At 40.3% G+C, this 14,427-nt stretch overlaps 1 protein-coding gene across 5 annotated transcripts in view; it reads right to left on the bottom strand.

The window, feature by feature from the left end:
- Positions 1–12,481, bottom strand: part of HERC2 (HECT and RLD domain containing E3 ubiquitin protein ligase 2) — a 103,268-nt gene extending 90,787 nt beyond the window's left edge. For 2 of the 5 annotated variants that reach the window (XM_066313576.1, XM_066313578.1), the window contains exons 1-3: positions 12,326–12,480; positions 11,380–11,498; positions 910–1,024 (exon numbers count right to left, since the gene is read on the bottom strand). In XM_066313576.1, the coding sequence (XP_066169673.1) occupies positions 910–1,024; positions 11,380–11,451 (187 nt within the window). In that variant the 5' untranslated portion in view covers positions 11,452–11,498; positions 12,326–12,480. Of the gene's footprint in view, positions 1–909; positions 1,025–11,379; positions 11,499–12,321 lie in introns of all 5 variants that reach the window. The other 3 variants (XR_010742975.1, XM_066313577.1, XM_066313579.1) reach the window with 3 other exon arrangements.
- Positions 12,482–14,427: the final 1,946 nt, after the last annotated feature.

Here is a 14,427-nt window from a genome sequence, read left to right as displayed (position 1 = left end):
ACAGGAGTAATTGAGCATTATTGGTTTGAAATATCATGTCTATCACACAGTACAGTTCAGGAAGTAACAGATGCTAAAATAATAGTTCACTGTTACTGAAGGCAGTATTTCTACCCATTTATCTAAGAATCTTACAAATTACTGACAAAACTTATCTGACCATTTGGTGAGTCCATTTCAGCCAGATTAGGAAACAAATATTTTCCTTCTTGACTAGTTTGATTCTCTGTTCAGTAAGGAGTCAAAAGAGCACCTCTTTTGTGGTGGAGATGAAAAAAAGGCAAGAGCAGAATCACCCCATTCCAGTATTGCCCATTACAAAACAAAATCTACCCCCACCAAAGTAATCTCTCTAAACAGATATATTACTCAGCCATTTGCAGTATGTGCAGTGTTAGAACTGCTCTCAAGTACACTGGAAAACCTGAAAAAAACCAAAAAACAAAACCAAAAAACACATGCACTACATTCTCAGGCAGATTGTGAACAGTTTTTAAGCTGACCTTTCAGTTACTTTCTGAAGATGGTAAACAAAATTAGAAATAGCAGTATCAGCTTTATCCCATTCCTCAGTCCACTTCCTTTAAACAAAGGCTTCAGCTGTAAACACAGCAAGCATACCAAGCAAAAAGACACTGCCAAGCCTCTCTCATAATAACATGCCTAGTTATGAAGTTAAATTTCACAAGGCTGGAACACATTTAAGCCTTCATTTGGAGGCTTGGACATTCCATTTCCGTACACTTTTAAATACAATTGAAAGTGATTTCTTAATTCAAAACATGAACACCTGCAAATCATATAAATGAAAAACAAAAGTTTTTTGACAGTATGGAAGCTGAAGTCCATTTTCATCATCACAATGAAAGAAAAAAATTAACAAATCGAAGGTAAATTTAAAATTTATACCTTTTCTTGGAGGTAGTTCACCACTCTGTATTAATTCTGTTCCAGGATATACAATCTCTCCATCTTTTACCATTTCATTCCACAAGCCACATAGTCCATCTCGTGTAAAAGCAAGCTGTTAAAAAAATACATTATATATAATTACATACACTTTTCTCTCAAGGCAAATCAAGCTAACACTTAAAACACATCTGGTTTTATACATCATCCCAGAAGAAAGAAAATACACATACCATCTCATTGGAAATGATTCTCTGTGTGTGTGTGTGACAAGGACTGACAAGGATTAATAATCTTCAGAACCTCTGACCATCTAGCTATGCTACTTTCAGGTTAAAAGTGCAAAATGATAAATTTTAGATAGGTTCAAGTCCAGCAAACGGAACTTTTTTTTGGAGACAAATGCTCATCAAAAGCATGGGTTTGGTCACCTCAGAACTATCCATCCATGAAAGATGACATCAGTTGGGGGCTGGGGGGCAGGGAGAGGGTGTGGGGTGTCCTTTTTCTCTTCAGGAAAAGCTATTCAAACAAAGTCAAGCTGCATAAAATCTCAAGACAGAAAAGCACACAGTCCCCTCGCCAACCAGCAACTGAAGAGCTGGGCATCTTAACCAGAATGATGACATCAAGGCACAGATTTGTAAATGAATTCAGCCAGTTCAATCTGGTCCCGCTGTGCAAAGCATCTCTCACAACCCTGCCTCTTCTTTCCAACTGCTACAATGCCTCCTCTTCCATGAAGAGCCAGATTATGGAACGGATCAAGCCTAAAATCAGCTGCACCCAGAGGAAGAGCAAAGGGCTGCCCCAGCCCAGGTCAGTTCCCAATACACTTTGTGTTCAAGAGGACAAATACTGGCACCAGAACATAGACTCTGCTAGCTGGAACCACTCACAAAAGCACTGGCTGTAACACAAGTCTCCTAATGATTTAGGAATTTGGATCTCCCTTGGAGAATCCTAATGACCAGGATAACTCCTCTCTTATGGATGTTGTTTTTTGCTTTATAAAACGCTGCAAAACAGGTAGCTACATCCCAAGTGAATTCTATAATAACCAGGCTGTAATTCACAACCGTACAGCATAAGGGAGGAGGGCAGGACATGAAATCAAAAAACAAAATACTTTCTGCATACCAAAGTGGTGGAGTGGACCTCATTAAAAAAAAAAAAAAAAAAAAAAAACAACACACACACCTCACCAACACAAAAACAAACAAAAAAATTTTAAAAACCCACCCCCTGCTGAAGGCTTATTCAGAAGCATCTTTGTGTTACGTAACTAGCATTCAAATCCAAAGTGTTTTAGCTGAGAAGTAATACAATTGTGGCTTATAACAACTGCCATAAAATATTTACCACTATAGAGAAGTCCACTGGTCTGGAGGAAATAGCTCCAAATAAAATACAATGTAATGATTAAAGATTACTGGTTTTAAAAGACACACTCACCAGCAGGGAAGACATTTGTTTATCCAGCTCATCTCAGTTAACACCAATTAAAAGACAAGTTGCACGTTTTCACATCACTGTAACACACTAAATGACCATAGTAATTCCTTGACTTCATATTGCATACTTTGGAAATCCACTCCAACACGTATTAATGATTTCAGTAATTCTTCTTTCAGCATAAAATATGAGTTGACACATTGTACACGTCTGTCACTTACTATTGCCTGATGAGGGGCAGAATCATACAGTGTGAGCTAGACATTATTCATCTTATCTGTGATTTATCAATTGTACAGAACCAGAATCAAACTCTGACCATGCTACACTGAAAGGTACAGTCCCTATTCTTCAGTGATAAACAGCCCGAAGTGCTTTTGGAAATACTTGTGTTTCCCTATGCGCTTTACATTTGGGTTCATTTTTTAAAAATTTGAATAATCTGAAGTTGGATTTCAACAATGAAAAAAATCATTTGCCATTAACTGTTTTTCTTGATTGTTCCCAGTCTATGAATATTTCAACAATAAGTGCTGTTCACTTTTTCCTTCTTTAGATGTGGTCATACACTTTAGCGGGGCACCTAGGGAATTTACTTTTCATAGTCTCTTTCTTGTATAAAATAGCAAAACAGCTGTTTCACAGATTTTGGTTCATACAGTGGTGATAGATTTTTTTTAACTTTCACCTGTTAAATGCTAACCTATGCTAAATTACAAGCTTGAAAACTGCAAGTGGGGCAACTCTCCAGATGGGTTGCATAATAAATTACAGTTTGCACAAATTAAAGATCTTTCTCTAATAAACTGTCTTTTCACACATTTCTTTACATTCACACATTTTACGTTACACTCTCAGAACACCTCGGTATGGAAAATTATTCCCACAGCCCACAGAATCTAAATGTCTCCAGGCTTTGAATGCCAGATTCTTCATAATGTAGCACTGTTCTTTTTCAGAAAACTTACTTATTACTTTTGAAAGCAGTCATATAAAGCAGAATCAGGAACTGTTTTCTCCACTTCAACCTCTAATCCTTTTACATGGCACAAAGTTCACTCTACTCTTTCATGCAACTAAAAACTGAAAAAGTAAACAAAATTTCTTCGGCCTTGGGTTTGGTTCAAAGTCTTATCAAAGTAATTTTCTTGGTATGTTGCAAAAAGATAGAGGAACCACCAAGACTACACGTCACAGAGTTCCATCTCCTTCTCCAAATACCATCAGCAGCCTTCAGATAAACAATTTTTCCTACTACTCATGTTGTAGTTAACTTCTTGTCAGTAGTAGCTGTGTTGGGGGAAGGGAAAAAGGAGACAAGTTTGGAAGTAAAGAAACACTGGACCGACTTTACAGCAGTAATTAAAGAAACCAACTGAATGGATAATTAAGAAACAGTATTTACAACCAATTCATCTGTCCTAACAGAGGGCAACTTAACTTCAGTTGTAACAAAATGACTATTAATCTACTCAGCATCCAGCAGATATCTTGCATTTGCTATATATATTAGCCAAAAGTGAAAGAAAAGTCTGAGTTTTTAAGTGATAAATTATTTAAGCAATTTTATTTTCATGATCTCAAAATTACATAATCACAACAAAAGAGGGCCGTGCTGACAAGCTGGAGAAATGGGTTGACAGAAACCTCATGAAGCTAAACAAGAAGTGCAAAGTCCTACAGCTGGGGAGAAACAGCCTCAGGTATCAGTACAGGTCCAGTGCTGGGCTGAGTGTAAGAGACATGGACAAAAAAGAGAGAGGCCAGCAAAAAGCATAAAAATTATTAAGGGACAGGAACACCCTTTTTGTGAGGAAAGGCAGAGAGAAAGGGCTTGGGAGGAAAGCAAATCTACAGATATCTATATATCTATATTAAATCTGAAGGGAAGGTATAAAGATAGATGGATCCACACTTTGCTCAGTGGTACCCAGTGACAGGATCAGAGGGAGTGAGTGTAAACTGAAACACAGGAGCTTCCCTCTGACCACCAAGAAACACATTTTCTCTGTGAGAGAGTGACCAAGCACTGGCACAAGGTGCCCAGGGAGGTTGTAGATTCCCGTTTCTTGGAGATATTCAGAAGACACGCAAATGTAGGCCTGGGCACTGGACTCTAGGTGGCTCTTGAACAGGGGAGTTGGACCAGATGACCTCCAGAGGTCCCTTCCAATAGCAAACATTTGTGACCCTGTGAAACTTGCAGCTGAAGGTAACACTCATCTGGTGTAGTAGAAAGGTCTGCTTTAACTGCCCAGTCCTGCACTTTTTTCTTCCTACAGTATTTTATGCCTTTCTTCCTTTGCTCCCACCAATACCTCTCACATTCAGTCATTCATAAAGAGTCTATCAACACATCTCAGTGCTCAAACTAGAGAACTAAAACTTTGTTCAAAACAAATCTGAAAAGATTCCTCTGCTTTCTGTTCTCAAAAAAAAAAAAAAAAAAAAAGGGACAAGAAAAAAGAAGAAAAAAAACAACTTCTCCCACTAAATTATTTGAAGAATTTTCTCAAGGCAATTGGTGGTACAGTGCAAGAGAGAAAAACAGACTTGATGTCTTCATTCCTCCTGACATAGTGGAGTTCCAAACACAAGAGCAGCTACTTGTGTTTTGTAAAGTCTCTCTCACTAGATTGCTTGATTCATATGAACATCTTTCCCTCTAATAATTTAGTAACTTCATTTGCAAATGCTTAAAGGATGAACTTAAATTCAGTAAACAAGAGTAATGAAGCTTTCACTGAACTTTTGCAACTGAGAAGAGCACCAGCAATGTACTCTCTGTAAATCTCCCCCTCGCCCCATCACTTACATGCTTCCTTCCAAAGACCAGGACAACAGCAGCTCTATATTCCATTACTACTATCCACTGCCTTGCAACTTTGGCCCATGTTCTTAATCCTCCTACTCACTCCCTATGCTAAAAATCTCCCTTGTCCTTTCCCATGACATCTACTGACCTCTTCTCAACCTCTATCTCCTACGCATCTCACCTTCAGAGCCCCAAGCCTCTTCCATGATTTGTCACACTTTCTCATCCCCAGACTATGTCTTGATCCCTGCATTTGAAAGCCATGTATCTCAACAAATCCATACTCTCGACGCAGACCTAAAGCACAGCCTTGCTCACTTATCCCAAACGAAAAACGCAGGGGCCTAATGAGACTTTAAAGTGAACTTCTACTATAAACTGGGCTGCCTCCAGTCTAATCTTTTGCTAATCTTATCCCTGCAGTAGAACTGTAATTTATTCTGTCTGGTACAACATCTGATTAAGTTGAAGGGGTATCTAGTTTGGTTACTGACATATGCTGCTGCCAACCTCCAACAGGGGGGTTCCAACAGTGAAATTCCCGTCCGTCCCCATCAACTCCAGACAATAACACACTAGTGTTAACATTTCCTTCCATTTCAAAAAAATTAAATATTGTAACCATAACTGGGTAAGCTCCTGGGAATTCTCAAAGCCCTGCCACAATTTTGCTTTCAGTAAGTTATTTTAAGAATAATCAGCAGCTCATTTTGTTTAGAAGTCAACTATTTTAGTTCAGCAAAATCTATGTAGTGTATTAGATTATGTTCTCAATGCCGTTTCATAAACTTCCCTGCAGAAAGCATAGAAGCCTTCACAAAAGTTAACCTGAACTCAAGAAAAATGAAGCCAAGAAAATAAAATTACATAAAAGGACGAGGATTGACTCAGGTAGGAGTCTTGATTATATAATTGCACTGGAAATTTAAGAAACTGACTTCATAACCACAGAACATCAATACGGAATTAAAATATAAGCTACTTAAATGATCTGCACCTCAGAATTGCCAAGGCTAGTGAAGAATCTGTTCTTCTATTCAATTATTTTTGCATTAGCCACTGGCCACATTTTAAAGACTACATGAAAAAACTTTTCTTGTTAGAAAAATATTTAAGCAAAAAGCACTTTCAGCCCGGTAGTTGTGAAAAAAAACCACAGAACAATAAGTGCTTTCCTAAGTCTCTCTTTTGTTTCTGCTTTTCTGAATCCATTCAATTCGTGTTTCCTTCTTCATTGTTGTGTTAGTATTTTCTCCTAGCTTCCTTCCTTCCCTGCTGAAGGACGCATGCCCTGAAACCACAGCTGCTTATCACACCTATGCAGAGCTCAATCCAACATCACCAGACCTAACACAGGGCTCGAAAGCTCAGAGAGCAAAGTCAAAAAAATTCAGCAGCCCCACATTACTTCAACAGATTTGGGGTTAAACTAGAAACGTTCCCAGGATGCTGGTCTTCCACTTGCTGGAAAAGTTACCAGTTAATAGTCACACACAAAGAAAAATTATGCAAATTCCCTCAAACCTAGAAACTACGCATCTGAAGAATAGCTCTGTCCGAGCCCAAATATTTGAACCAATGTGTTAAACCTAATTTCTCTAACCTATCACACCACATAAAGTGTTTGTCCCTCCATTTGGAAATCACTTATTTTGGAGAGACAGCATTCCCTCATTTTTAAAATAACTTTTAGAAACTGCTATCGCAAAGTTCGCTTCCTTTAAATACAAAGGAGTCCTCATTTGCAGTTTGCTGCAAGAACTTCCAAAAAAGCCCCTCACTTTTTTGATCAGAAAACCAAAACGATGATTAAGATGAAAGCAATAAAATAGAGAAGGCAACTTTCACCAACTTCTTGCTTTTAATAGCCAAGACATCATTTCTTCACATAATCTTCTCACAAGTAAAGACACTGATCTAAATGTTGGAAGAGTGAGATTTTCAAGAAAATCAAAATGACAAATGTAACTTTGAAGTAAGGGTGAAAAGATTTCCAACCGATGCAACTCTTAAAAGTCACTATTTCATTTTAAAAAACTCATTTTCATCTCTGTGGCAAAAGATAATGACAGAAATAGTCTGTCAACCATGAACTCAGTGAGGACTGATGAAAATGCCTCATATTCCTCTTGCAGACAGCTCTTGCACCTTGACTGTTGCCTAAAGTTTTTCTCCACACTACAGGAAAATGAAAGTTTTTCCTTCTAACTCCTGCTATTAAGCACAACAGCTCTCCACAGGATCCAGAATAAGTAGCCTAATTAAACTCCATTTGAACACACACATGCATCCCATTAGCTCACAGCAATCCTAGTTTTTAGTTATTCATCCATCACTAATTAAAGGTCTCTGCATAAGATTGTAATTTAGTTGTACAGTACATCTATTTAATCAGAATTATTTTAAGCACAGTTTGACTCCACAAACTGAGTACCCAGGTTTAAGTAAACAATTCAAATCCTCTCTTTCTATAAGAAAGGATGTCTTCCTTAGGAACAGTCATTGAAACACAATCTCCCATTACACACAACGTTTGCTACAAATGTGATGGCTTCTACAAGTAACAGTCATCAATAGGTAGGTGTTTTCAATGTATTAATTCAAATCTAAAAAGTAACTTAGAAATTGAAATAATACATTAACTTTTCGAGTGACTGCATTAAGAATGACACATGAAAAAGTGGCCTGCACTAAAATTCACCTATTTCATAATTTCATAGGACTATTTTATTAATGGCGACATTATACACATCCTATTGACATGCCATAGGAGAACATACTACATATTGTATACTCATGTTCCCATATTCAGCTGAACTACCCTGAGTTTTCAGCTGCTGTAACAGTTTGGTTTTTCAGATAAAATAGAGTATCTTGTTTTGCCCCACCAGGAAATTTAGATTTTTTTTAAAGTAAAATAATTGTTTCTGAATACTTCAAAATTACACTAGCAGCCACAAATCATACAAATAATTACGAAGTTTGTAAAAAGGTATGGAGCAGTTACAGGTTGCATTTGGATCTCTGTAGAGCACTTCAGCTTCCTAAAATACTATTGTTCAGAAAAATTAGTGTAAGCAAAAAAACATTGTGAAGATACAGTTCCACTCACATTTCACACCCTGTCAGGTAATCGCACAGGCCAGAGGCTCACTGCTACTACAAAAGGACTCATGCCTTTGATATTCACTTAGGAACAGTAATTCACTTAGGAACATGCTACATCACACTGCTTTTTGTCTCACAGCAGTAATATCCCAAAACTGAGTAAGAACATTTAAATTTGGCCTGGACACCAGCTGCAACAGTGATGCACACAGGTGATTAAACACAAGCCATGCTACAATCCACATGTCATTCTTTTCTTATTGTATTAATACCACGATATAATATTTATTAATGCAAATAGTAGTAGAATATTGTGTATTACATTATTCATGCAACATCTTCTTGAGCTAAAACAAAAAAAAAGAATATGATCATTTTTCAGACAGAATTCATTGGCTTAATCTACAATAACTGCCAGTTATCAAGTCTTAAGAACAAACTCTCTGACAAAAGGAAAAAAGTAAAAAAATAGTACTTTAAAGACTACTAGGCCACTGAATGAAACCATTTTAATTCCAATCCTAGCTATGAATCCCAAATTTTGCAGCAGCAGCATTTATTTTAAAAACTAATCAGTCTCTATATGTCTCCTAAGGTAATTCCCCAGAATAATTCTGTTTCTCCAAGGACTGTCACCTACTCACTCTTGAACTGTTGTACACTGTGAAGTTAAAATTGTAGCTGCAAAGAGTTCCAGGGCCCAATTCCAAACAATTTGTAGTTATCCTAATCCATTTACATAAATTTAGTGTGCTGCCTTCGACCCTCTCATAGAACTGTGTTCACCTTTTCAATTCCTGCTGACAGTCTCTTGAACACCAATAGGGCTCTTCTACAGCTGAGCCAGTAAAAACATGCACAGTAAGAAATCTACATAATCAGTTCACATAGAACTTAAAGGATTAAGACACAGGATTAATACCTATTAAAAAAATAACCACACACAGCTAGGTCATGCTTGTCAACCAGTAGCTAAAATAACCATTCATGCACTAGAAAAATTCTCCAGAGCCAAAAATCCCTTTCCTTTACAAAACACATCTGCCATTTAATACATTAAAAGATGCTACTCAAGATTCACATGCTCAATTTTTCAAAATACTGAATATACGCATCCAATTAAGAGTTCTGTGATGAGGACCCGTGTAATACCAAAAACAGGTAACCTAATAAGAAAATTATATTATACACAGGAGACCTGGCTTGTCTTCAGATTCCAGAGAAGTGATGTTTGTGCCCAGCAGATCACAAATCATTACTGTTCTCTTATTTCATTGTTCTCATTATTTTGACTACAGCTTGATTGGAAGAGGAAAAAAAAAAGAACTCTGCAATTAGAGTCTAACTTACTATTACTCATAAAGAACTCATATAAGTAAAAGCATTTATTCATAGAAACGTGTTGCAAATGAAGATTTTTTATTATTAAAAGGAATTCTTGTAACATTAACCAAACTACAGTCTCATACATCACAAGTATTTCATTGCATTTATCCACACAACTGAAAATAACCCTTAAAACTTTAGATGCCAACTGAAACCCTCCTACCAAAAGTTTAAATAAATAGGGAAAAAAGGATATAGAAAAAAGGCACTACAAAAAAGGAAAAATCTGATAAATTTTTTGTGACATGAACAGTCACATTTTTCATCCCATACAATACAGAAGAAAAAAAAAGGCAATGTCATAGTCAGCAGGTGTTATAAACAAGGGTTGCCACTTTTTCAGATAAATTTTCCTGTATTCAATAACCATTGAAGCAATATACTTGTAATCTAAAAGCCACCCTTCTGGAAACATAAAAATACTTCCATATTTCATAATGTGCTTATTAATTGTTAATTCCAAAATGTTGTATAGCACCTTTATTTACTACATTAAGAAAACATCTGGCTTTAGATTAAAACTTTTACTTTGGTAGGAACAAAAGATGAAAATAGAATTAATCTAGCCAAATCAAGAGCAAGCCCTGTCATTTCATAGCATTTACATTCAAAATCTACTGAACAATGGAACCTCTTAGGCTATACCTGTCATTTCTGATTCCAATTTATCTTGTCTGATGTAAAATACCGGAGAAAGGCTGCCTTCGAATCACAACTGCATGGGGGAAAACCCTTGTCTAACCATAAGAATAACTCCACTCAAGCATGTAGTACACTATCAGCAGGTAATCTGGGATAAAGCCACAACGATGGAATTTCTAAGAGTTTTTCAGCAGTACTATTATTAACAGTAACAACAGAATTACACTGGCTGTCCCATCCCAAAATGAGTTTCACAGCTCTGAGTTGAAACTTGGAAAGGTTTTTCAAGGTAAGGGATCTATACACAACATCTGGCTAAAGGAAGGCAAAGAGATGAGGACTTAACCTAGTTACTCATTTCATCTCAAACAAACATAACTGACCCAAACTGTTCTACTTCTCTACACTTTCCACTTACACCTAAAACCTGAATTGAGAAAACATGTTAGTATCCTCCTCCGATCACACAACTTTGCTAAATGAAATCTTCCAAGACAAAAAAAAACTTTCACCAAATACTGGCATATTTCAATGAAGATCACTTCCATTTCAACCTTGTATCTTTGACAAAAAATTAACTCCCTTCAAAAAGGACAAAATTTAAAGGAACTCTCTACCCATAACGCAAACTACTACAGTAAAATCTAATTTGAATTCTTCGAACTATAAATTACATTTTCAACGCCTTTCGCTTCAGTTCTCCTGTGCATTGAAACTGCCAGCTCATATGCAGGCAAGACATTTAGCAACAGCCTAAATAAGAATTTATAGTTCTAGCAGAAATGCCACATACTCTGCTATGGGCTTTGGCACTCAGCAGAGATAACATACATATGTAGCCCAGCTCTTTTCAAAGCAGAAGGGACTGGACTGAAAATGCAGATCTATTTGCAGCTCAAAATAACACAATGTTTCTTCAAAACCACTTATAAATCGGCATACTGGGGAAAACCTATACACTATCTCAAGAGCTGCAGTCTTCTACTTATCAGCTTTTAGGACTAAAAGCATCCTTGATCAGCACCTGAAAGGTCACAACGCAATATGACCATTAAATTCCTTACCTGCAAGTCTGTCTTCAACCATTTGGAGTCAAACCTTGCTTGAGCAGACAGACAAAAAGAATCAGAAGACATGTTTCCTTCTTCAGCCTTCTCTCCAGGCTGGCTTAGCAGCCAACCTGCTACAGAATGAGGGGAGGAAAAAAAAAATTAAAAAAGACAATCTAGCACATGAAGTAAACCACACAAGGTTATTTTTGTTCAGGCTAGGACGGCATCCACTTGATCTTTAAAAATGTATCATGAAGAAGGAGCTCGCTCGTTCACATCCCCTGAATTCGCAGGGGGGGAGGAACACGCATTAGGAATACCAACCTGAACCTAGAAAAAAGCCTCCCCATCCCTCCCCTATCACACCCGTGGGAAGGCAGCCTCCCTTCTGCTGCACTGAGCCACACCAAAGGCCTGAACGCTGCCCCTCAGCCCCGCAAGTGGTGCATGAAATAAATAATTGATCGCAGATTACGCAAGCCGCAGGCCAACATAAAGCGATTATCAGGGTCACCCGCACCCCCTCCTCCCGGCGGCGGCCGAGGCCGGGGGCTGCCCCTCTCCCGGGAGCATCCCACCCCCGCGCTCACGTCCCGCTGTCGCCGCCCCTGACGGCCGCCAGCCGCGGCTCTCGGCCGCCCCGGGGACGGGCGGGGGGCGCGGGGCGGGGGGCGCCGGCACGGCCCCGCCCGGGCAGGGAACGCCGCACACGGCGCGGGGGCCGCCGCTGCCCTGCCGCCTCTACCCTGCCGCCCCTGCCCTGCCTCCCCTCCCCTGCCCTGCCTCCTCTCCCCTGCCCTGCCTTCCCTTCCCTGCCCTGCCCTGCCTCCCCCTCCCGCGGGGCTCCCGGGATGCGGAGCGGAGGCCGCGCTGCCCCCGCCGCCGCTCCACGGCGCTGCCGCCCCTGCCTCCCCGCTCCCCCCGAGCCCGACGGGGCTGTCGGGGCTCTCACACTCACCGGGCAGCCGCGGCAGCGACGGCGGCGGCTCCTGCTCTCGCTGCACCGCCGCCCGCTCGGCCCCGGTAATGCTCGGCCCCGGTAATCCTCGCCCCTCCTTCCCTCGCCCGCCCACCCCCCACCCCTCCGCCGGCGGAGCCGCTCGCCGATCCCTCCCTCGCTCCTCCGCGACTGGAGCCGGGGAAAGCTCGGCCCCCCGCAGGCCATGGGAGCGCTCTGCCAATCGGGAGAGCGGCGGGAGGAGGGACATCCTGTCCGCAGCGGGGGGGGAGCGCCGGCGCCCGGGCGGAGCCGGCTGCTGCTGACGGAGAGCGGAGCATCCTCACGGCCGGCATGAAGAGATTAAAAATAAATAAATCAATAAATTGGGGCGTTGAGGGGCCACCTGCAAACTGTACTGTTGATTTCTAAAATAAAGTAGCTCTGAAATGTTTCAGACCAGAAAGGTTTGTAAGCAGTGGCTCGGAGGCCAGCAGAATCGCGGAGTGGGTAGAGTTGGAAGGGGCCACACTGGGGCGTCTGGTCCAGGCTCCCCGCTGAAGCCGGGTCACCCTAGAGCACAGGATTGTGTCTCTCTCTAGAGACATTCGGAACCCAAACTGCTGCCTTCCTGTGTAACCTGCTCTAGGCGGCCCTGCCTTGGCAGAGGTGTTGGACTGGATGACATCCGAAGTCTTTGCCAACCCTAATAATACTGTGACACTGATTCTGTGTCCTGATGGCTTCCTGGCTATCTCCAATGAGGGAGACTCCACCACACAATCTGTTCCAGTGCAAGGTCATCCACGCAGTAAAGAAGCTCATAGTCAGGTGGACCTTCCTGTGCATCAGTTTCTGCCCATTGCTGGTCTTGTAACTAAAGACCAATGCAAAGAAGACATCAGACTCTGCCTCCTCTGCATCTTCAGTCACCAGGGAAGGAACAGAGGCTGGGAACGGTAAAGTGATGCCACTACACATGAAGGAATAAGGATGCTGGGGAATAACGTGTGAACTTGCTAATGGAAAGCAATGACAGGACACTGGAGGCAAATGTTGACTGATCCCTCAAGGGAGAAACTGCTCTGAGGCAAATAATCATCCTTCAGGGTAAGTTCGTTGGGGATGTACTAATTTCAAACTAGTAGTTTGAAATTCAAATCAACCAAAAGCCAAGTTTCTCACAATACTTAGACTCCTGTTCCCTGGCAGCTAAGGAATTAGGAATGTAGAGCAAGACTTGGCAGATGGGACTATTATTGGCTTTGGCCAACATGAAGCCTCAGACTGAATGTCAATGAAATGCTAACAGAACTGAGACCATTTGCTGGCATTTAGACAAAGGTACACAACATTTAGTTGTTATTATGTAAGAAGCATTGTAATAAAACTGGGAATTTGATTCTCTGGGCTTCATTTTCAAAATAAAAATGCAACTGTGACCTAACTGATTAGCCTGTCATTTATCATAGACCTGTCTTGGATCAAGACATAGTAGCCACTTGAAGTAAAATATTCTACAAAATTTCTGAAATGCCTCAAAATTTATATAAAGATACAGAAATACTCAATTTCCTCCATTTACTCACAGAAATTTTAATACATGAACTTTCCAAACCAAAAGTAGTTTCTTTTGAAAAACCCTCCCAAATGCCTACATGTTAGTGCACCAGGATGGGAAATACTTTACTCTTGTCTTACCTAGGAGACTGAAAATGTAAGAAAGTAGTCACATTGACATAATCCAGATAGGGATAAAAAATGCTTTGAAATGTAAGGATTAAGGGACAAGCAATAAAATTGGACGTCTGTGACAGAGGGTCAGACTTGTGGTTGCTGTTAGGAGCACGAAAGGACGAGGCAGGCCAGCAGGAGGTCAAGCAGGAAAGCTTCTACTTTATTTTTCTGATTCCAAATATATACAATTTTACAGACAGGCCAAGATTGGCTACACAGGTAGCCACCTCTTTGACCTCGTTGGTGAATCACCATCAATCATCTTTCTCCTCCCAGAGGAGAAGAATTTAAACAATTCTAAAAATATACGTAGTTTACTTGAAGCTGTGTGAAAACAAAATGCAAACAATAAAAAGCAGGCAAACTTGAGGCAACAGATGTCTTCA

The sequence above is a fragment of the Sylvia atricapilla genome, chromosome 2 (genome assembly GCF_009819655.1).
Source record: "Sylvia atricapilla isolate bSylAtr1 chromosome 2, bSylAtr1.pri, whole genome shotgun sequence".
NCBI classification, from domain to species: Eukaryota; Metazoa; Chordata; class Aves; order Passeriformes; family Sylviidae; genus Sylvia; species Sylvia atricapilla.
The sequence above is the reverse complement of the archived record's forward strand: the minus strand, read 5'-3'. Positions and strand labels throughout refer to the sequence as shown.